Source organism: Peromyscus eremicus, chromosome 6, assembly GCF_949786415.1.
Source record: "Peromyscus eremicus chromosome 6, PerEre_H2_v1, whole genome shotgun sequence".
Classification (NCBI taxonomy): domain Eukaryota; kingdom Metazoa; phylum Chordata; class Mammalia; order Rodentia; family Cricetidae; genus Peromyscus; species Peromyscus eremicus.
The window spans coordinates 56,319,624-56,344,267 of NC_081421.1; the positions used below are offsets into that span (position 1 = coordinate 56,319,624).

At 36.8% G+C, this 24,644-nt stretch overlaps 1 protein-coding gene across 1 annotated transcript; it reads left to right on the top strand.

Annotated features, from left to right (window-relative positions):
• The first annotated feature begins 659 nt into the window (after window positions 1-659).
• Window positions 660-24,549, top strand: Asic5 (acid sensing ion channel subunit family member 5). The gene is made up of 10 exons (XM_059264753.1): window positions 660-699; window positions 3,124-3,430; window positions 8,784-9,021; window positions 10,890-11,015; window positions 12,663-12,812; window positions 13,751-13,898; window positions 16,213-16,269; window positions 18,565-18,733; window positions 23,007-23,098; window positions 24,389-24,549. The coding sequence occupies exons 1-10, from the start codon at window positions 660-662 to the stop codon at window positions 24,547-24,549; spliced, it is 1,488 nt and encodes a 495-aa protein (XP_059120736.1).
• Window positions 24,550-24,644: the final 95 nt, after the last annotated feature.

Sequence of the window (24,644 nt, forward strand, 5' to 3'; positions counted from 1 at the left end):
TGGTCAACAGATGGCAGCATTTGTACATGCGAACTCATATTGACGTTTACTAGTAAAAGTAAAAGGTAAGTTCTCAAAAGTGTTAATATAGAAAAGCTGGCCTCTGTGACTTGGCAAATTTATACTATTTCAGTTGCATTTCTTCTTTAGTTAGTATCTTTTGTAGTTTTATTATTTTCCTATATCCACTGGTCATTCCACTTTATCTCTTATTGGAGTTTCAAAACAAAGATACTTCTACACACACACACACACACACACACACACACACACACACCTCAACTTGATTTGTATAAGGCTGAAGGTAGAAGTAAAATGTGAAAAGACTGCTACCTGAGCATCCACCAGTGTGATCAGTGGCCCCTGTGAGGTCACAGTTTTTCTTCCTTAGAAAATGGGTTCTCAGTGATGTTTTCTGGTTTCCAATCTACAGTGGCCTCTTGCCAGTCTATAAATGCCCATAGCTGGTTCTGTCAATGGTTTTTGATTTACAGATTAAGTGCTTTATGAGGCTTAACATAGCAACACAAATATTTAAATTGCTCCCACATTTTACAACCTTAACTGCTGTATTTTATATAAAGAGCCCAAAATGAATATTGTTATTGATAAAAATTGGATGCACGCAGAGGGCTTGAGATCACTGAGAGCAAAAAACAATGGAACACACTGAGAAATCAAAGACACATGCTGAGAAAGGTAGGAAATCCTCCAACTCCACCCTCTGTCCCTACACTGCAGGCTCTGAGCTTCTAAGCAGATATGTGTCGCCCCACAGTTTCACATTTCATCTGAAATACTTAATGAAAAACTTCTACATTTCTAACAAATAGCAGAAAATGCCTTGGTGAGGTTCACACAGCCGTCGATGAGTATATCTTTATGGTAGGATCTGGTGTCTGAAGGTAAACCTGAACTGTATTATTCGTAGTACTGTTTGCAGCCAGCAGCCCTTCGCCTGGCTAGGTACTTCCCTCTAGATCACTCTTCTCACTAACAGTAGGAAAGGTGGAAATTGCCAGTTGCCCAACGGCTGAGTTGGTATTTCAATTCTGGTAAAGTCTTCATAAATGCCTCTAAGCAATGATTAAGTAATAAAAATTGATCACAATTATAATTATTTTGATAATTAATAATATCAATAAGATCTTTTTCAGCCTTCTGATTTTACCTGAAACTTTGCCAGATGTTTTATATGTGCTGGTTAACCTGATATAAAAGAAAAATCATGTGATGCTGCTATAGATTATGGTACAATTCCAGCAAATGGTATTGATAGAAACATGACTTCAAAGTTTGTAATAGTTTTAATATTGTAACAATATTTCTAAGTGTCCATGTACTGTGAATGAAATGGGAAACTTTAGAAAATGTAAATAAATACCATTTATATCATTAGTTATTCCAAACTGAGAAAAAAAATCTTAACTGATTAGAGACTAGCAAGATATTAAAAACTAACTTAATGATAAGTAAAGATTGGAGCATTTTAGAAAAAAATTAATACTGCATAGTTCACAAAAGTGATATCTATTGAATTGGAGCAAAGATTTAAAATCTTAACTAACTTTATTGTGAGATTTAGCAGGCTTTTAAGATCTCATTTTTTTGAGATTTGTGTTGTTATTTTTTTTTTTTTTTTTTTTTTTTTTTTTTTTTTTTTTTTTTTTTTTGGTTTTTCGAGACAGGGTTTCTCTGTGTAACTTTGCGCCTTTCCTGGAACTCACTTGGTAGCCCAGGCTGGCCTCGAACTCACGGAGATCCACCTGGCTCTGCCTCCCGAGTGCTGGGATTAAAGGCGTGCGCCACCACTGCCCGGCTTGTGTTGTTATTTTTATTAGTAGTGTGTGTGTGTGTGTGTGTGTGTGTGTGTGTGTGTGTGTGTGTAAGATATGGGATGGGTGCCTGGGTGCCACTGCACATATATAGAGATCAGAGGACGAATGTGTAGCTACTTTTCTCCATCTGCCTTTATGTGGGTTCCAAAGATAAAACTCAGGTCATCAGACTTGCGCAGCAAGTGCCCTCACCCGCTAAGAGCCAGCCAGCCAGCCATCTCACCTGTCCGAGGACTCGTTTCTTAAATGAGAACTTGAAAATATTTCTTAAAACTCTGAATATTTAACCATTTGCTGCATCACTATTAGAAAATAAAACATAAAAATACATAATAATGTTGAGTGTGCCTCATGGTCTATGTAATGTACCATGAGAGGCATTATACTAACACGAAAAGTCATCAGGCAGATGTTATTGCTGTCTGTTAATAGAAGAAGCAGAAGGAGATTGAGAAACTTGCCTGAAGTTGCCTAGGTTACAAGAGAGGAGACCTAGACCAGAAGTTGAATCCTCCAGTTGCAAGTGATCCTCATCCTCTTAACTTGTCAGAGAAGCTTTGCATCTTCTATTACCAGGTCAAAATGATATTAACTGAAGGAAAATTTGGGATGGCTATTTAATATATTATCAAATATATTTTAATGAAACTCTCATTTATCTCCACCAACTAATATCAATAATCATTATTGTGGGAATCTCAAAAGGACAAGTTCGTTTTCTAAACAGGTGGGAAGCTGATCATACCACTGAACTGTAAACATTCTGATTAGCCAACCAAGGGATAAAGCAGTTGTGTAAAAAGCATTCAATGCATGGAAGTCACAACACAAAAAACAGTTACAAGACTGTGACAAAGATTAGCTGAGGAACTGATTGCTTGTAGCTTCACTTACAGCTCTCCAGAGAATAAGCCTAACCCATGCCAAGGAACTTTGTGATTCTTCAGGGAGAAAGGGTAATCTAGGACTATTTTTAAAAGTTGAGCTGTCACAAACAACTCAGTGGAAGCTGGCCTTCACAACACACCAATATGCGCCGGTCATCAATGCCTCTTCCCTAATCAGAGCTGATACCAGATGACATTAGCAGATTATCAGTAGGTTTACCTCATCGGCACTTTTACTGATTCCTAAATAAATCACCCAATGCAAATGATTCTGGGGCCTTTGTGAATCGCATGCAATGAAGTAACCTGCTTAGCCATTTGTGCATTGTAGTTTTTGATGAATAGCTTTAAGTCTTTCTAACTCATTGACTTGTTTTTGTCTATTTTGTGGGCACTAGGACTCTTAGGAAAGATAAAGCATTACCTCTCAAAGAGACCACTGCCATCTCCTGCTGAACGGAAGAAGTTTGACCGTGAGTTTGCCATCTCCACTTCCTTTCATGGTATTTATAACATTGCCCAGAACCAGAGCAGGGTTCGAAAGGCACTCTGGCTGTCTGTGGTGCTGGGCTCTGTCTCCCTCTTGGTGTGGCAAGTCTACAGCCGCTTGGTCAATTATTTCGCATGGCCGACCACCACATCTATAGAGGTTCAGTATGTGGAGAAGATTGAGTTCCCAGCCGTGACGTTCTGTAACTTGAATAGGTAAGAATCATTGCTTTAGTCGTGACTTTTAATTAATTTTAGTATGGACTGATTTGGATAATGAACATAAGGTGTTCTGATGAAGTATTTGACATAGGTAAAAGCATTGGCACTTTAAAATTGAACTTAAAGAACAAAGATAAGGAAAGAAAGAAACTTGTTAATTTCTTCATCCATCCATCCCGCCTCCCTTCCCTTGTGCATTAACATGCTGGGTAAGTATCAAACTCTATGGTTAAGTAGATGTAAAATAATGTGATTTCCTGAACTTAAGTATGCTAATGAGAGAGGGGAATCTTTATGTAATTGGGTAATTAGTAGCAGAATACAGACATATACCCAAGGATGCTATGTGGAGTATTTTGGACATAACTGGAGGTTCCAAGGAGGAGATGAGGAGGAACTAACAAGAGAACTAATGCACAGTACCTGGAGATACGAGGTTTGGTTGATAATATGATAGGATATCTGTCTTAGTAGATAGAGGTGGGGCTAGCTAGAGAGCCAAAGGTATGCTTCCTGGTCAGTTGCCTAGGGCCCTGAGCTCTGGAGACCTTTACACTCGGCCACATTCTCCGTGGCCACTCTCAAGCTCCAGACTGTAGTCCACTGCAGAAAGTCGCAGTCACTGAACCAGGTCAGCAGTTAGGACAGCTTCCTCCTGTGAGGGCTTCACAAACAAAGCCTTGGGACTGTCCTTGGTGACGCTTGAAAGAGCATATCTAGGAATTTCACTGGAGTCTTAAAGTACCTTTGTAAGACTTTATGACTTTATTAATAACTCTTTTTCATGGGTTATTAATGAATTAATCATGGATAGATCCCTTCATTCTCTCTCTCTCTCTCTCTCTCTCTCTCTCTCTCTCTCTCTCTCTCTGTGTGTGTGTGTGTGTGTGTGTGTGTGTGTGTGTGTGTATGGTGTGTGTAGGGGGAAAGAGTAGATAGCTATAGATAGATATGTAATTTATTCAAACAGTTTATGTATTTTCTGTGACATCAGTTCTAGTAATGTTGCCTCTTGTTTCTGATGCAATTCGAGAACAAATACTGGACACATTGTTATAAGGGGTTTGTGTGACCACTAACATTTTAAAGCTTCAACTTATGCACTTAGGTGTCAGAAGGCAAAGATAAGTCAACCCTCTCACAAGAGAAAAGATCCTCAGTATCCACTGCCTCACACTACTGAAATGGCATGCACTATGACAAAGGCAAGGCTTACTTGCAGGTACACTGGATTGAAAGACGCTGAAACACTGGAAGGACCATGTGAGGAGATCCAAAGTCACTGTTCCTAGAGAATCAACTGTAACTGTGGGCAAAATCATTTTCAGAAACTGAACTGTTCAAGTGTTCAGTCTGAAGGAAATATAGCCTAAGGAGACACGATCCTTCATGAGTATTTACTAACTGAATGTCAGAACCGATAGTGAAGTTCTGGACAGCTTGGACAGGGTACCTCCTTTCCCATCCTCTTCTGTCTCAGTGTGACAAAAGTTGGCCCCTTGGTGGATTTAGGCAAGAAAACCAAAGCTCCTGTGCCTCACCTCGCAGCCAGGGATTGCAATGTGTCCTGGGAAATTCAGGTTGACAACACAATATCTCTACCCAGGTCCATGTAGCCGAGGTTAAATTTTCGATGAGTGTGGCATGGTAGCTGGGGATACCATGCATCTCTTCGATCCCCATGTGTCTGCTGGAAGAAAGAAGTCACAGGTCAATGCTACAACACTCTTCTGTGGTGAACTATCTCATCAGTAGGAGACTGATAGCTAAAAATGTTGCTGAGGCATTCATGATACCTAAGAAGGGAACAAAATTTTTCAATAATTCCCTGGGGGCCCGTGTGTGTGTGAAGATTACAGCTCAAACATGGGCTTACCCTATCCTGGCCTTACTGACACAATTCTCCTCACTAACACCTGTGTTTTGAGGCAGAAAATAATATGTGTTTAAAAATGCTGAAGATAAAAAGAAAGAACGAAAGTTTCAGAAAAAAATCATATAATAATACTCTTATATTTTTGGAAAAGGACATACATTCTTCTCAGTTGTGGGATTTAATAGTAACATTGCATTTATGTGTAAACAGTAATGCAAAGTTGTCAATGATTTCATCTATATCAGCCTCTTAGTGCATTAGTGTTCAATGTACTCAATGTCACGCTCAATATAGTCTTTGTATATGAAACTTAATAGATGCGTGTTCGAGTTGCCAATCTGCTTCACTTGCAGCTTCTTAAAAATATCCATTAATTTCAGTTTTGAAAAGTTTCTTTACAGAAAGCAGTGTGCAGACAAGAAGAGCTAATCTCATAAAGGACATTTGGCACAGAGTCAGAAAAATTAAGTTGTATGATAGATTCTGGGAAATGAGCTATTATTCATGACCTTTTTATTTGGAACTAATCTAGTAAATTATAAATAGCTCTGTATCCAATTCCTGCTAAATATCATTATTATAGAATTCACCACAAATTTCCATTACGTTTTGCCAAAACTCTGCATTTCTTTTTCTTCTACTAAAACTAAAGACAGTGGCTTATGTTTAAGAGTTCATGTGCTTAACCAGTGTTCCAAAACACACCACCCATGTTCTTCTGTCTCTTCCTCTTTACAATCATTGTGATCATTTATTTTCACCAAATCCTTGTAAATGTGTGTATGCATGTATGTGTAAGCATGTGTATATGCATGTGTGTGCACATGTATGTATGCATGTGTGTATGTGTGTGCATGCAGACTAAAGGATTTTTAATGAAATATGTTAAGGATTCTGTCAGTTAATGAAAGTACCAGTAAGATGTTACAATCTGCTCAAAGGGGAAGCCAAAAGTCATTCTTCTCCAGATTTCTTCTCTTTAACATTATCAGTAAAGATATATTGGCGGAACTCATTGAAACGCAGAACCTGGCATTAATTCAGGCATCAAGTGAAACTTTTTAATTTGGGGTATATGATTTTAGGAAGTGAGTTTTGAGCCACTGGTGTGTGTAAGAATATATTTAGCAATTGTTTTCCAGGTATTAGATTGTTTAAAGAAGTCAATACATTTTGTTATATTTTATTATATATTCTTTATATGTTAGGCTCAATAGATAGCATATATATATATATATATATATATATATATATATATATATCCATATAAATATGATTCTTGCCAGGATATGTTTCATAAAACATTAAGGCAAACATTGTGGAAGCACGGCACAACCTTGTCTTGCAATTTCAACTTCTGAATCCAGTCCCATGCATGGGAGACAAGAACGCTACATTTGTCCACTATTCTCAGCAATCAACAACTTTTCTTAAAGAATAGGTTTTTTTTTTAAGTGTGTGTCAAAGTTAAAAATAAACTCAGTGCAAGACATTTTGGTTCTATGTATCTTATAAAAACTTCATTTCTTTGTTTCTAATATTGCTAGGCTTTATTTATATCATTTAATGTGATGAAATTACCAGTATTGGCTCAACCTTCTTTAGCGTAACAATATATTTTATGAGAACATTTTAAGCTGAAGTCTTTCTTAATAACTTTATTCCCATATTTATACCACCCACAGGAGGGCCAATTCTTTAATTTCACTGTATAGTCATTTTGAAAAGAATCCATGAGAGGCATTGCCTCATGGCATCTATAGTGTATCAAAGTTGTAGTGTGACCATTAATTCAGGATGAAAACTGTGCCTCTCATCAAAATCTATTATTTACTAACTTTGGGAAAATAGTTCCAGAAATGCTTTTGACTGAGAAAAGGGAAGTGTTGAAACATAATAAAATTAGAAGAATGTCAGGACTATCTCGGAGTGAGAAAATTGTCTCAGAGTCTCAAAGTAGGATGTTTGCAGGATCAGGATGTAAGGCTGGCCATGAACGGACCAAAGACGGTGGAGTAAGACATTAGAGTAGGTTAGATGCTAATCATTAAAACAATTATAATCTTTGACATATTAGGGAGCATCACATAGTATTAGCTTGGAGTTTTTGCTTAGTTGTTTTGAATCTGTTTCATATTCATTGGGAAAAGATTGAATATGGGCTTGTACTAGAAAGAAAACTTTAAAGACAAAACATATAGAGAAAATTACATGGACTCACACACACACATCAATAATAATTAAAGAAGATATTATAAATTTTGGAGGTAGACACAGGAAGAGTTTGAGGGGTAAAGGAAGGCATGGGAGTGATATAGATATAGAGCTGATATATGAAGTTCTCAAAAAATTTAAATAAGTAAATAATATAACAAGATTATTATCACCACAAGGATAATATCTGTAAATATTAAAAATGGGAAAATATACTAAAAGCACTAATCATGTTCAGTATAACTTTCTGATAATTAGTTTGAAAATAGCTCAACAGAAACTACTAATTAAATAATTAACCCCCCCCCATTTCAAAAGGAAAAATTGAAAATAAAATCTAGGTCAGGACTACCACGAGCTATCAACACCCTTCATGTGAGAATGGCTATTTCTGAAAAGACAACCAATAAGAATTGTTTTTGAGGATGTGGGGGAAGAGTAACCTTTGTCTACTATTGGTAGGAGTTAAGTTATTACAGCCACGTGGAAAGTAGGGCTTTGCTTCCTCAATAAACTACATATAGAACTTCTCACTATCCAGAAAGCCTACTATTGGCCACTTATCCAAAGAAAAGAAAGTCAATATGCAAAACAAGCATGTATATGACAACAATAATTACAGCATCATTCAGTACTTGAGAACAGAAAAAATGCAAAAGGTCGTTAGTTGATTAATGGATAACAAAGCTGTGGCAAATGTGCAAAAAAAAATCCTCATATTCTACATTAAAATTGAAAGCTTTTTGTTTGTATTGAGGATAGAGTTGGAGAGTGTTATGTTCAAAAAAGTAACCCAGGCATGCTCAACTTACATAAACACTACAGAGTATATTCACATCTTATCCCTCTAATAAATACCTAACTTCTACCTTTATAGATCAGTTAAAGCAAATTTAATAAGTTTCTCAAAGAAAGGAATGACAAAGTCTAGAACATAAGAAGATTCTAGAATGACACGCAAACCATGTACTGGGTGACATGGAACCCTCTCCAGAACGGACCACCCATTCTATTTTGTGCTGTTAGACAAGGAGAAGAGAGGAAAACTGCTCACTGAAGGGTTTTTAGGATCAAAATATGAAATCACTAACTGTATTTTGAAAGAATGTAAGGCATGCGAATAAAATCTCAACATGATGCATAATGGAAATTGCTTAACAAATATAATCCTTTATAAATGTCGCTTTGCCTTGTTTCTGTCTTCTAGAAAATTTAAAGTTTTATCATTCTAACCAATGCCTTCATTCCTACTTATAGATTCCAAACAGAGGCTGTATCAAAATTTGGCTTCATTGTCTTCTTGTGGGATGTAGTTTCCAAAGTCCTCCGCCTTCAGGAAATTAGTGGCAACCACACGGAATCTCCAGAGACCTTAGATTTTGTCACAAGTCACCAAAACTTCAGCATTACAGAATTTGTCAAGAATAATGGTTTTTTTCTCAATCAGGACACTTTGTTGCACTGTGACTTTTTTGGAAAACCATGTGGTCCAAAGGTAATGGTTGAAAATTTCTCCAAATCTAATCAAGACAGTAGACTATGGTTTTGTTCCGTTTTATGCTCAAATAAAGTTGTTCCCTTGAGAAATCAACCTGATTATACAAGTACATTTTGTCAGCTCTGCTCATGTCTGCTTTGCAACAGCAGGAGATGTGGGGTCCATGGGGGACAAATTTCTTTTTTTCAAGAAGTGATCTAAGGGGTTGGAAGGATGGCTGAGGGGAAGGGCATTACTTGCTCCACAGGCGTGGTGATCAGAGTTCAGATCCAGCAGCCTTGCAAAGCTGGTGGTGCTGTGTGCTTGCAGGCAGCAGAGGCAGGAGGCTGTCGGGGCTGGATACCAGCCAAGCTCTGGGAAATAAGGTGGAAAGTGACAGATCAGGGCACTCAGAGTTGCCTTTCGGCATCACACATGTGCGTATACTTCATGTGCACATGCGTGTGCAAGTGGGGTGCACACACACACACACACACACACACACACACACAAATACACATGGGGGGGTGGCTAGAGAAAAACGCTAGATGACCAAAGTTTTGAAGGGCTTTTTTGAACATAGTTTTTTTTTTCCAAAGTAATAGAGCTTAACACCATAGGATACTGTAATTTTTTCCTTATCTTTCGACACCGTATTTGAAGAAAGCATTTCTGTTTTCCTTAAGCAGCTATCCCACTGTTTTCAAGATAGTAGCATTTTATGAGAATACACAGAAATAAGTCTTCTAGTCTTCAACTAAAAATTATATGTCACATGCACAATACATGTGGTGAGCTTTATATCCACGCAGAATATGTCTAAAATTCTGTTTCAATTACTTATACAATTAGTCTAAGGCAAAACACAGCATGACTGGAATCTGTTCCATTATTTCCTACGTATACAATTTCCTATTCTATGAACATCAAATTTATAGTCGCACAAGATACTTCTGAGAGGCACACAGTAGATACTCCTGAGAGTTGACAGGGATGAGGACAAGCAGCAGGAATGGCTTGAACTCTAACCTGAAGGGGCTCTTCTTCCTTGCTTTGTGTTTACTAACACATTTAAATTCACTAGCAAGATAATATATCTATTCCAGAAGCCCAATTCTAGTAATCTGTGTAGTAAAATATATAAATTGGTTTAGTTAACTGGGTAATATAAAAGCAGAACTGGCTTTAGAAAACGCTACACCAACGAGCCTCCTTTCTTTGCTGCTTCTTTCCCGTCTCTTAACTTTTCCTGCCTGCTTTTGGTATGCTCTCTCCCCATAGAGACCCAAAACTTCAGCCACCAGTAATTTTCTCACAGTGACACAGTAGCACTCAAGAATCCAGGTGAGAATCTAAGGGTAGGCTCATCATCAGTTCCTAAAACAGTTGCTGAGGCAAGAGGTCGGGGTATGCAGATTATCCCAGCTTAGGTAACATGCACACCTCTGCGGAGGATGGGACCAGTTATCATAAGAGGTCAACAGGAAGCAGAATGTGACGGCTCCACAGAGAACATATGATTGGAGCTGTGACTTGTCAAAGGAGGGGTGTGGAAGCCCATTCACCAAAGCCTAAAAATATGTTTCCATGAATCAATATTTAAAAAGTAAAGTCTTATTTTTAATTGCTGTAAAGAAGCATGCTTAATTATACATGAAAATGTCTCATTTAAAAATAACATGCAAATTGACCTAAATGTCCATTATACAAGTGAAAACTGTTGATCATATACATGCATAAATTGCCGGACTATCAAATCTTTCTGATATAAGCCTCCTCATATAAACATTTGCAAGTATAGAAAAAATGCTAGAGTGATTGGAACTTTGGGGCATGGAAAAGTTCTCCACTGATTGTGTTCTATTTGGTTTATTTTCATATTGGAGGATTTCAAACACGTTTTTACTGAATATGGAAATTGCTTTACTTTTAACCATGGTGAGAATATCCAAAGCAAGAATAAAGTGAGTTTGTCTGGAAGAGGCTTAAAGCTGCTCTTCAATGTCCACCAGGTATCCACTTCACTTCATTCTAGTCTGGGTTGAAAAGCAACAAGTGCACAGGACTCCATTTTTAGTAAATATGTTTTTCTCTGCCAAATAAATTCCACCAGTTGAGTTTATTTCACCCTTTGCCAACTTATTCTAACACCCAATGAATTGTGGATTACTGCTGTCTTGGAGCTTCAGAAATCAGATCCTTTAGGCATAAAATAGACAATGTTTGCTGTTCTAGTACTTTCTATTAACCAGGGATCATTTATGCAGTAGAATAGAGAAATGGAGAGTTCTGTCATGCCATGTCTATAGCTAATGACACTATCATTAAAAATGCAATTGTGGTAGGATTTTCATCTGAATATGAAAATGCATTTTGAGAAGAACTTCATATATACATTGATTAGTCATAGAATTCTTCTCTGACAGGAAGAGAAGACCCTACTGTATAAGAATCATAAGTGTACTTAAACTAAGCCTCGTTGTTCATTGGTTTGCTTTTGTTTGGGGTTGCTATTTGTAACTGGCCTAGGAAAGTTGTATTTGAACCTAAGACTCAGATGTTTCAACATCTAGGAATTGCATTGCTGTGACTTCAAAGGTGCTGAATGAATCGCTTCCATACCTGCCCTCTGCTGTCAAGGGTGTATAAATTAGTACTCTGCCATGCTGGTAGAGTAAGTATTGAAAGACAAACAATGAATGGCAGAGAAAGATGTTCACCTCATCCAAATCACAGCAAATGACTTACTCCTTCATAAACATGAACGAGGTCATGATTGCTTTTAAAGAACTTCTGTTAATATCATCTTCATAACTTCCTCCTGTGTCTTGCTCAAAAAATTGTACTTATGCCCAAACACAACCCTGCACTCAGAAAATATTTGACCAATTTTAAACTATTTAGATAATAGCATTAGGATTAGTTTAAATATTAATTATGAATTTTTAATAGTGGAAAAACCCAAATATTTGTATGATACAATTTAAACCTACAAATGTAATGTAATGTTCTGTAAGCAAATGGCACCTAGATAGTTCTCTAACCCAACCTAGTCAAAGCTTTTTAGGTTTTAACAAGTCCAGGACAAATGGGCCTCTGAGTTACAGGAATTTAAAGCTTGCTCCCCAAGGATAATTACATAATAGTGAACTGATTCACCGAAGAATATATGCACACATTCAACCTTTTCCTTATATCCTGAAACTACAGCATCACAAGCAATTTACATGTTAGTATCTTTACCTGACATAGATTTATAGATTTTAAAAAGCTGTTAAAGAAATAGTGTGAAATTTCACAATTATTGAAGAAGACATTTGAATTTTAAACAAGGTTTAATTACAAAGACACCTGCAGCGAAAAAAGAAGAGCCAAGTAGGAACTTCTGAAAGGCACCTAGGAGAAGAGATTGACAGGAAGTGAGGTCATCAGCCGACACCACTGTGCTTGTGGATTTACTCAGGAGCAACTAACTGCCTGGGATTCAGCCTGGAAAAGTGTGTTTTAGATACGAAATTTCCACACCTCTCACACAACAATAGATTTAAACCTAATCTGGTATAACTGACTTTAGGAAGTAAATACACCATGCATTGATAAAAGCAAACCTTGAACTCTTGTAGAACTATTACCTCTGTGTGTATATGTGTTCCCTTCAGGAGGAATTTACTGATAATCCCATGCCTGGTTTTGCTGATGCTGGGATCATCTTTGTTATTCACTCACCCAAGAAGGAGCCACAGTTTGATGGCTTAGGTTTGTCTTCTCCTGTGGGGATGCATGCCCGGGTGACCATGCGCCAGCTGAAGGTAAGAACTTGGGAGATGCAGAAAAGAGAGAGAGAGAGAGAGAGAGAGAGAGAGAGAGAGAGAGAGAGAGAGAGAGAGAGAGAGGATTAGCTGGTAATGAATGCATTAAACACACAAATAACCTTTTTTGTGAGAGACCCTTATCTCCTATGTTTTTAAGCTACTACTGGAAAGGCCAACACTTCATTTCAGATGCTTTTCCTTTATCTGGAGACTCCTCTGTGGGAAAAGGCAGTAGATTCCCATGTACAACCTAAGTGAGCATGGGGAAGCCTATTAAATCCAAGGCAAATTCAGATATCATTAAGAACAGGACAACAAAGTAGGCTTCAGAATTGAATGTTTCCTCTGTGAAGCCATCTGCAAAAAATTAAAAAAAAAAAAAGTGGGAGAGCAGCAGCCATGGAGACAAGCCAGTGTGGCAGGCTTCCACAAGACTGCCTTTAACTCAGGAACTTCCTTAATTAACTTTCTGAATTTGCATCCATTCCCTGCACTCTTGGCGAGTGGACAGCTTTTCGTTTCCAGAGTTACAACGTTTAAAAGCCAAGTAACAAAAAGAAAGCAAAGTACTTGTTGCATGTTAATTAACAGTTGCTCAATAAAGGATTAATTTTTTTTTCACATTGGTTGATGATGGTTTGTGAGTAACCTGAGTAAAATGATGATATAGCATTTGCATAAATGTTTTTTTTCCTCATGTGAATTAATTTTTAGAATTGTTAGTCTATTTGATGTTTTCATTAACATTTAGGTTAAGGATTTAAAGGCTGCTGTTATAGTGGCCTTCAGGGACTTTCAAGATAATGTTGTGGACAAATGGGTAAATTTAGTGTATTGAAATAAATTTAAAACTTTGAGATAAGTAAAGTGTACAGCATCCTTTAGTGGAAAATGGCAGAAGTCTGTGTCCTAACTCTGGCATCTGCTGTCTTTAGACAGTCCACCAGGAATATCCGTGGGGAGAGTGCAATCCTAACATCAAGTTGAGGGACTTCACCACCTACAACACTTACAGTTGTTTGAAGGAGTGCAAAGCCCAGCACATCCAGCAGCAGTGCGGATGTTTGCCCTTTCTGCTTCCAGGTAAAGACTGACAACTTCTCCCCACACTGCCTAACTGGAAGCATAGGAAGTTAGTGTGTCCTTGAATAGTATTCCATTCTCATGAAAGTCTATGCTGGAAAATGGCCCAATTGCCAAATTTTTATCTCAGTTGGTCCATTTGAAAGCATGGAAGCATCACAAAGTTTTCTGGGAAAGAAAATGATACTGTCAATCTAGGTCCTCAATTCTTTCTTAGAGGGTTAAAATCAGATGTTCTTAAGTACCTTAAATTGAATGAATGTCAAGAGTTTTGTAACTTGAAATTAAAAATTGGATCATGTATACATATAGCACTACAGACTCTAAAGATTTCACTGTTGGGAAAGTCCTTGCCTTGTGACTGTGAAGGAAACTTGTAGGCTTCTTTGCACACAGTCTCAGGTGTTTCCAGGACCAGGGATCCCTCAGGCAATCATTAAGCAGAGGATAAAACTTGGGTCTGATTTCAGACTTTCACATCTAGCTGATGTCACACCTCTCTGTGCTTACTATAAAATGGGGAGAATCGTGTCCACCAGAGCAGGGTCCTTATGAGGATGCAACAGGTAATAGAAAACATAGATAAGATCTATAGAAATGATGAACAATTTAATTTATATTTATTCTGTTGCCTTTCCTTACCATGTTCATAAAGAGATGTGGGCTACTAGAGAAACAGAAATGGAGAGAATAAAACTGTGGCCACTCTAAACCCCTCATATTCTCTGTCTGTCTGTCTGTCTGTCTCTCTCTCTCTCTGTCTCTCACTCTCTCTGTCTCTCTGTCTCTGTCTCTCTCTCCCTCCCTCCCTCCCTCCCTCTCTTCTTTCTCCCTCCCTCCTTCCCTCTGTGTGTATGTGTGTGTGTGTGTGTGTGTGTGTGTGTGTTTCTCCTTCTGTCTTTCTATCTACTTCTATCTTTTTATCTCAATAAAGGCTCACAAATGTTGTTATTTCAATAAACAGTAAGGAAAAAAGACAGTGTGTACTAGCACGTTATTCCTACTTCCTCTCTTCCTTTCTCTCTTTTTCTTTCTCTCCCTAGCTCCCCTCTCTCCCCCTCTTCTTCTCTTCCTCCTCCTCTTTCCCCTCCTCATCATTTTCTTTTAAACTTTTTGAACTTGGGACACAGTCCTTCCCTATAGCCTCACAAGCAATCTGAAAACTGTCCACAGTTCTCAGAGCACACTTTCCTTTAGATTTTGAAGACTACTCAGTAAACATTGTGGCTAACCTCAGAGACTACTTGTGTTATACCAATAAACAAACATCCAGTTACATTTAAAGGCCATGGCTTTTTTTTTAATTAGCTCAGGGAATAAACTGTAAATTGATTTTTCTTCTTTGTCTCAAGATCTTGAGCAGGTGCATAACAAACATTGGCATTTTCATGGCCTAATCCAACCTCTAGATCAGTGATTTTCAACCTTCCTAATGCTGTGACCCTTTAATTTCGCTCCTCATGTTGTGGTGACCCCAACCTTAAAATGATTTTTATTGCTACTTCATAACTGTAACTTTGCAACTGCTATGAATTTTATTGTAAATATTTCTGGAGATGGAGGTTTGCCAAAAAGACTGCAATGCATAGGTTGAGAACTGCTTCTCTAAAGGCAGTTTATCAATGTGTGTAGCGATATACCTATATATAACTTTATATATTAATAACAAGCAATACTATGTTAGTATAAAGAGAAAACAAGATACAAGATAGAGTATTCCAAGGCCTTTCTAACTGCATGGTCTAGGACAAGCCACTTTCTGAGGCTTAGCTCTTCATCTGGAAAATGATAATTCCTACATTATAAGATTATGAACATGCTAAAACAAGATGAAAATTGTGGAAGCAACTGTAAAATTAAAATTTACAAGTATTTAAAAACATAAAGACTTGACTTGAGGAGACAAGTGAAAAGAATCACAAAACAGTGTTCTTCTCAGCAGCTCCTTTCTATGGATTCTTATATGTCTGCATGTTTATTATCCTAAGAATAAATGTCAGTATGAAGGACGATTAGAGAAGAAGATACAGAAAAGAAATGTGCTTCCATTTTATCAAAAATCTGGAGCCAATATGTAGCTCAGTGCTGGAGGTGTCTCAGTGCTGGAGGTGTATTTAAAATATTTGAGGTCCTGAATTCAAACAACTGCATCCTCAAAAATAAAGACACCAGTGAACTCAAATAACAATGTCCAGAATCAGTCTCCCAAATTACTTCTCCAGATAGGTGCACATTCCAAAGCTTCATCGTCTTTTCTAATGGAAAAATTTTATTTCAAGAAAACTCTTTATATGTTACACTTCCTGTTTTTAAGGAAATGGTGTTGAGTGTGATCTACTAAAACACTACAACTGTGTATCTCCCATCCTTGGTAAGTAGCTTGATTTTTTTCTTTTACTTTCAAGGTTTATATTAAAATTATTTAGTTACAAGACATGAAATAACACTATGGGTATCTCAGATATGAAAAAGAAAAGAAGCTATATAAAGAATTTTTAATAATTAGTTAACACTCACTACATTACACAGTCAAAGAAATTCCCTCTGACTAAGTTAAAGGCAAGGACAACAGAGTGCCCCACAATAGCTCAGGGGTTATTTTCAAATCTTTATGTTGTTTATAACCTCTGCTCTCTATGTTATCAAAATGGCCTTGACTTTTCTTTCATTACTGAAACATTTTTGCAACTAGATCAAATATTCCAAATTAGAAAAAGAATCATGTAAAACTCAGTAGCAGCTTGTTAGTTTGAAAATCATTTACATTTTTTAAAGATTTATTTATTTATTATGTATACAATGTTCCACCAGCATGTATGTCTATAGGCCAGAAGAGGCACCAGATCTCGTTACAGATGGTTATGAGCCACAATGTGGTTGCTGGGGATTGAACTCAGGACCTCTGGAAGAACAGTCAGTGCTCTTAACCTCTGATCCATCTCTCCAGTCCGAAAACCATTTATATTTTTAAGAACCATTGTTTCATTTAATTAAACATGTGTCACGTATAACATTTTTGTGTAAATAGAATCATAACCACACATGTCTTATGTATTGACAACCTAAACAGATTTATTTTGCCTAAACTTTTGCATAGATCCCAAATTATTAATATTATATTACATTCTTGTATAATTTGATCCCTGCATATAACTTGAGAGTTATGTTTTTAAATCATTGGTTTCCCTCTTAAAATGTAATATATTATATATGCTTTGTCATATTTTTGTGGGGTATAGCAACCTATCAAAACAAGCTGGGGGACAAAGGATTTATTTTAACTCAATTTAACACAATTACAGGTTCCATACAGTCTATGACTGGGGAGATCAAGGTGGTAGGAACTAGGAACTGCTTGTCATATTACGTCCACAGATCCACAGCTAAGAGCAGAAAAGAGTGAATTGATGAATGCACATCTCTTCTTTCTTTACTTTCTCCACTCATGTAGGTCAAGATCCCTTAAATGGTTCCCCCACAATGGGCAGGTCTTCCCACCTCAATTAATATAAACAATAAATAATGTACCATAGACATGTTCACAAGCCAATCTAATCTAGAGAATCCCTAATAGAAATTCCCTTCCCAGATGATTCTAGATTTTGGCAAGTTGACATAACTAACTATTGTAATCTTCTAGGAAAATCTTTTTTTCTAACTCAATGTAGAAATATCTTTAAGATGGCAGCAGTAGAATAAATATTTTTAAATGGTTATAAAAGATTTCAAGGTCTGGGTATGAAGTAGATTTATAGATTTCTTTAGTTTCCAAAACATTTATGCAAATGCCATAATGCCATATTGAAAACAAAAAAGAATAAGAACTAGGCTGTCAAACTTTTGTTTTTGTGCCACTGACGAAAGCCAGAGGGAGAGCCTGGAAAAACAAATCATACATACAGCAGTTTGGGGACTGCTATGGGATAACAGGATCATAAAGCTGTGCACATGAATGTGAGAGTACAGTATGTATGAGCATATGAGTGTGTAAGAATATGTGAATGTGAGTGTGGAGATGAGTGTATGTTAGGGTATTAGTGTATATGAGTGTATAAGTGTGTCAGAGAACATTCATTAAAGTATCTGTATGAGAATAGCATGCGTGAATATATGAGTGTGTTGGATTGTGTGTATGTGGATATAGGAATGTGTAGTAGTGTGTAGGTGAAAGTTAAAAGGTGACAACCTGGTAGACAGAGAACCTCAGTGGTGCCTGAGAAGCTAAGAGAATCATGGAAACAAGGAATCTTATGTCAACAGAGTATTTCACACCAATTTAGGATAAGTGTAAAGGTAAGTATAGTTTAAGCCATTGACCTTCAGAATTCTATCTGCAGGTTTCTCTCACAGTGGCATGGCACACACCACTCTCGATCCTGTTCTATCCAAACAGCTGATCTTATATGGAAATAGTCCAGGAACATCCAGGAATTTCTTTCCTAATGAAGATCTGACTCCAGTGACTCAGTGGATCAAGGATTACAACTGTCTTATATTCTGTCCTGTTGGTTGTACTAACAGTAAAATATAAACATGATTTACTAAAGTAATAGGCATAGTTAACTACGTCTTTTTCAACACAGGAAAAGAAATGATGAATTTTAGAATGCCCTGTCTCCCCATTGTGGAATCTTGTCTAAGTGCACTGTTCTCGATTTCATTTCAGACCACATTGAGCTTAAGGGACTGTGCACGATGGGAACACACAACTCTAGCTGCCCTGTATCATGTGAAGAAACAGAATACCCAGCTACTGTTTCTTATTCTACTTTCCCAAGTCAAAGAGCATTAAAATTTCTTGCCAAGAAATTGAATCAAAGCCAAGAATATCTCAGGTAATCTGGTTAGTCTTATAAATTATTCATTATTAACATGAATTTTTCCTTACTGAACACTTGAAGTTTCAGGAAATGACATGGTAGTCAGTCGAGGAAGGCAGTTTGGAGGTCGTTCAGCTAATAATGACAATGATGGGAATTTAGAGTCAAATACGGTCACCTCTGTTAGCTCCTTATTTTAGCTTTTAACATAGTCATATGATGCTGACTGAAATTATTTGCTCATGATCATTCCTTCATTGCCCTAACTGGAGAAAATACAAATGATATCTAATATTAGTTAGTGCTTAAAACATGACAAGACTTTATCTGTACACTTTGTGCTTTGAGACTCCTAATAACTATATAAAATAGGTGAAAAAGAAATTATCTTCATTTTACAAGAGTGAACCAAAGTCCATTGAATTTTAAATAACTGCCTATCAAGGCAGTCAATGACATGAAAAAACTCGGTCTCTTCCCACCAAGTCTCAATGATGTGGGATTCTACTTCCAATTCTGAGTGCCCAATTAGTTTCCTCTCTGCCATACTATGTTAATTATTGCAAATTACAAATAAAAGGCTGTAATGATATTTTAGTGTCTTTTTGAGAAAGAAAACCAAACAGATCTCCATTTGAAATATTTTTTGCTATATTTTAGTAGCAAACTTACAGGAATAGCATAGACCAAGAACATGAAAAGCTAATGCTTTTCTATAATACAACTCAATCAGAAAAGAATAGTGAGCAGAAGGGATCTGGGACTACTGTATGGTAACATAGATACAAATACTAGCTTGTTGCCCTCAACATGGATATCAAGTGCTGTGTTCTCCAGAAGAATCTACAAAAAAAATAATTTCTAATTGTTACAAAGCAAACCTGCTGAAACTTGTCGATGAAGAATGTTGACTGGCATTGTGTCTGTACTTTCCTAACTATATACCAATAGTCCACATACACAAATGAAAACAGACAAATCACCAGTGTCTTATTCCTGTCCCTATTGTTCCACTTGGAATCATATATTTCTACAGATTCTTGACTCCATTGGGGAAAAACAAGCCTTCAGAATTATTGAGAACAAGAAAGGAAGCCCTGCCCCTCTCTAAGGATGAACCATTTCCCAGCATAGTGGATTGTTTAACATGCTCTCTCTCCATGCCTGCAGGGTGCTAGCTGAGTATCTTTGAATGTAACTGGTACATGGTGGCATAGGCAGCACACAGAAAGACCAATCGTGTAGGCCCCACTTACCTTCAGCAGAGCACCAGGAAGCAATGTCAGTGTCCCCAAAGCATAGGTCTGTTTTGAGGTAACCAATTGAAAACATGTTTTTATTCCGTTTATCCTACGGTTTGTTTTAACAAAGTTAGGAAATTCCTTGTGTAAATGCATAGACAATAAAATAATCTCTACAAATCAGAAATTTTTTTAAAAAAGCATTTTTAACATGACAAGCCTCTTGGGTTATGAATTCTAACACACAGTAGATAAAAAGACAGACACAAAAATCATATCTTTTTTAAATATGCTGCCTCCAATATAGACATCTATGTTCATTTTTAATATGGAGAGCTGTTTTGAGTGTGGTGTTATGCCATTATCTTTAAGTCTGATGTAGAAGAGCACTTTCTGCTGTCTCCTGAGTTCAGAATTACTTTATTTGTACAGTCTGTAGGCATAGTACTGGAGATTAACTGGTGAATCAGGAATATGATCCACACAAATATGTATTACTGATTTCTTTTTCTAATTCACCAATTATTACTGATAACCCTCTCTTAATTAACAAGTAGTGACCTTGTGTGATTTCAACTAGTAGAAGCTATGACCAGGATAACAAAGCAAATAGCACAGCAAAAGTGTCCAGACACAGGGGTTGCCAGAATCCTAGATGCTGGTAGCTACATGAAGCTAGCTAGACATAGCTAGCCAGATGTAGCTAGCTAGATGAAGATAGGGGCAAGTTTAGCTTAACTGAGGCAGGTCACAATGTAGCAGGGAGTCCATGTTCATTTGTGGCAGAATTTGATCAAATTGCATTGGTTATTCAAGTGGGTGTTTTAAATTATTTTATTGGATTTTTTTAAAATAAAAGTTGCACAAAATGGTTTGTTTTGTGCATAACCAGATCACTCCTTCTAATGTCATACTAATGCTCAAGCCCCACAGAGGTTAGTAATATAGACACATAATCAGTTTTCTTTTATCTCTTTGCTGTTATTAAAACTCAGATTTTATTTTATTATTTATTATAATAATGCTTTTTCCTAAGATAAGCAAGTGTTCTTGGACTCAATAGAACCATTTCATTATGACCTTGAGTTTCAATTTCAGAGACTCACGTGGATGGATGAGTCAGCTGACAGAGAGAAGCAGCATAAACATCACAATATTTTTATGGAAGAGGAATTTATTATCTCGTGAAAAACACAGATGGATAGTCTTCATAAATGATCACTAAAATTTAGCTTGGAAAGATAAACAATATTATCAGTGTGCATGCAAATTAAGAGCACAATGGAGAACAGGAAGTCAAGAATGTCGCTAAAATGTCTGAATTCCCATGACAACATTACAACTTCTTCCATTTTGATAACAGTTTTATCACTTGTAAATATTACAATTTCTGCTGATTATCTGTCTAAATATCTTACGTTTACCTAGCATTAGACTAATGGAAATTAGCTGCACATATTAATGGTGCATTTTGAATTAAGTATATTAGAGAGTATTGATTCCCCAAACTGTAAACAATAAGGAAAGTGGTTTACAGCCATGTTCCTTAGATATGTTAGCAAATGCCTTGTTTCAGGAAACATTGCTAATAGAGTCCATTCTTAATTAAAATTCCTATTGCCATCTGAAAATCATGTGGTAATTGATTACAACTTCAGTTAACAGCACAGACAGGTTAATATTTAGCCAGTTGTTTGTTGGCTTCATTTTTAAGTTGCTGCAATTTTAATAAATTATATAATAAGCATGTGTTCGGTGTTTGGATTCAAAGGATGTGGTAGGCATGAGGATTCCTGGATAGATAAAATTTACAAGCCAGGTCTAATCGCATGTATTTCCATTGTGGTGGGGAATGGATGATAAGTACGTAAGTTATATAAAATGGTGCTGGAATAGAAAAGACAAAGGAAAATCCATCTAGAGAAACAAGAGTGAAAAAAAAAAACTTGTCTTCAGATTTGTGGACTGTCAGTAGGAAAGATTTTGAGCAGAATTGAACAAAACTCTACAGCCTTGAGTCTCCAACGTCCACGCAGATGTTTCCTGTAGAGTGCCCTGTGAGTATCAGGGGAGTGCAGCCAGAGTGTCCTAATTCAGCAGGTTGAAGAATTATCAGTTATTGTATGAAGAACAGGGGGTATTTGCTGAGGTGGGATAACTCAAATTGAAAGCATAATCTCCAGCCAGATGTCTGTAACAAAACTCCCAGGGAGAGATTATGATGGCTTGGGTGACAGTGGGAAGAGCAGGGTGTGAAACAACAGGACTCTACATAGATGCTGATGGTTCCACAAACAAGATTTGTTGTTAGACAGCTCAGAGGTGCCAAACGAAAAATATCAAGAGTTTGGCTTGGAATGTGTTTGAGTGTGTTAAATTATTAGACAAGTGAGTGGAATTATCAAAAATCAATCAAATACGTGATTGGAATTCAAAGTAGAGGTCTTGGTAGAGAGAATAGAGATTTGGGGACCTCAACTGTATCAAGTGTAGAGGTTTTAAAGTGGTATTGAGCCACCCTGGCCATGTGTGAAGGTTTACAGAAGACATTAAGAAAATAAAGTCATTGCTCAAGTATGTAAACAATAAGTGGGAAATTGCATTTATCAACAGGGCAGCTTCTACTCTGGTCCATGTTTAATTTCTAACTAAAACCTGTGAGCTCAGCTCTTTACTAACCTTGGACAAGGAAACAACCCTACTTCTTTAGGATCATTTAGGCAACTTGGAAAAGTCAAGAATTGAATTAAAATTATAATCCAGAAGTTTGTAAATATAATGGGCCACAGTTAGATGATTACATGTATTGTCTTTCTTCAGTTTCTCAAGAACGAAGCATAGAAACGTGATGGGGTGGGTTCTTTCTTTCTTTCTTTCCCCCCAAATATCATCACAGCAAGAGTGTCTTTCAGATAATGCTGAAGGGATTAAAACTGAGCTAATACACGCTGGATCGAATGCAATGTTAAATAGTTCCTGAATCTAAAATGGGGACTAAAAGTAGTGGTGACAGCTGTAAGCTATGTTCATTCTGTTTTCTTCCTCAGAGAGAATCTTGTGAACATTGAAATAAACTACAGTGACTTAAACTATAAGATAACACAGCAGCAAAAGGCAGTGAGTGTACCTGAGTTACTCGGTGAGTGTGTTGACTCCATCCTCAACTCTCATTTTCTATTGGACTAATTTCCTGTTCAGGGCTTAGGTTATCAGTGGAGGAAGAAGAATCAATTATCCTTGCCTACCAGGTATTAAGTGTTTATACTCCCTAGGAAACACCAGTGACTCCACCACACAGGATTTTGCCAAAGCAGCCACTGATGTGTATCTCAGAGTTTCACTGACAGTTACTCTCTCCTTCGGCTGCCCCATCACTATGTAACTATTGTACAGTATTTCAAGAGGTTCAAATCTTTGGAAAAGTCAAAAATTAAATTAATTCAATTAATTCTTCTTCCCAGCAAGGGGTAAGAAAAGTCCCAAGCAAACAATCTGAGTCATTTCTTTTACAGACACTGTCTGCTTCTGCTGTTATAGCATGGATTTCCTAGATCCAGTTATATACTAGAGGAAGCCACGCAGGAGTCAGAAATGAATATTAGATTAAGGCATAAGCATAGTCACATGAATCAGCTGAGAGAGAGAGATTGTGAGGAAGTCTCCAAATTCTTTAAAACTCCTGCAGAAAACACACTTCCATAAAACATCTGAGAAACATCAGTTTCCTAAAGATGAGTCCACACAGACTATTAATAGTGTAATCTTCCTTAGAAGGCAGTGCTACAGCAGGGATGTTTACAGGGGGAAAAACAAAAGGGTGATTGCTGGGGTCTTGTGGATGGAGGGAACTGGGGCATAATTTTTTCAAAGGAGTTCCTCAGAGGAATGTGGAAAGGTTTTAGAGATGGTAATGATGAAGATAAAAAAAAGAGTATACAGTGTGCCTTAGAACTACATACTTACAAATTGTTCAAATGTAAATGCTGTATATATCAATGTAAATTAAAAACATTTTTTAAAATGCTGTGTTTTAAATATATTTTTTGGTTAAATGAGCCACAATAGATGTTTAAAACAAAATATAATTAGGACACTAGCAATGCAATTTGCATGGAAATTGTCTTCTTGAGATACAGCATAATCCTGCAAGTCCATATGGTACCAAGTTCCAGTTCTGCTTTGCATTTCATGAGTGCGCATTACATCGTAGTTAAAATTTTACCTAGCATTCAAATCTCCCAAAGTCTAAATTAAATTTTTGGAAGCATAGTTTTATACCTTCTCCTTTATACTAAATTTTAAGATAATATGATTAATGTACATTCATAAATCAGTCATGATTAACTTATTGGATTAAAATAATGTATACTCTAATAATGTTTACTTTTTAATGAAAAACATGTAATTTCTTTATGAATTTTTATTACAGCCGATGTTGGCGGTCAGCTGGGCCTATTTTGTGGAGCTAGTGTGATTACAATTATAGAAATTATTGAATATGTATTGACCAATTTCTACTGGATATTCATTTTCTTTTTGCTGAAAATACTTGAAATGATCCAGAGGACTCCTCAACTTCAGTCGGTATAGAAGAATGTTAATATTCTGTTACAATAAAAATATTGTTTTTTTTCTTTTCATAATACATGTAATTATAATGCCTCATTCATTGTTAAGAGACTTTA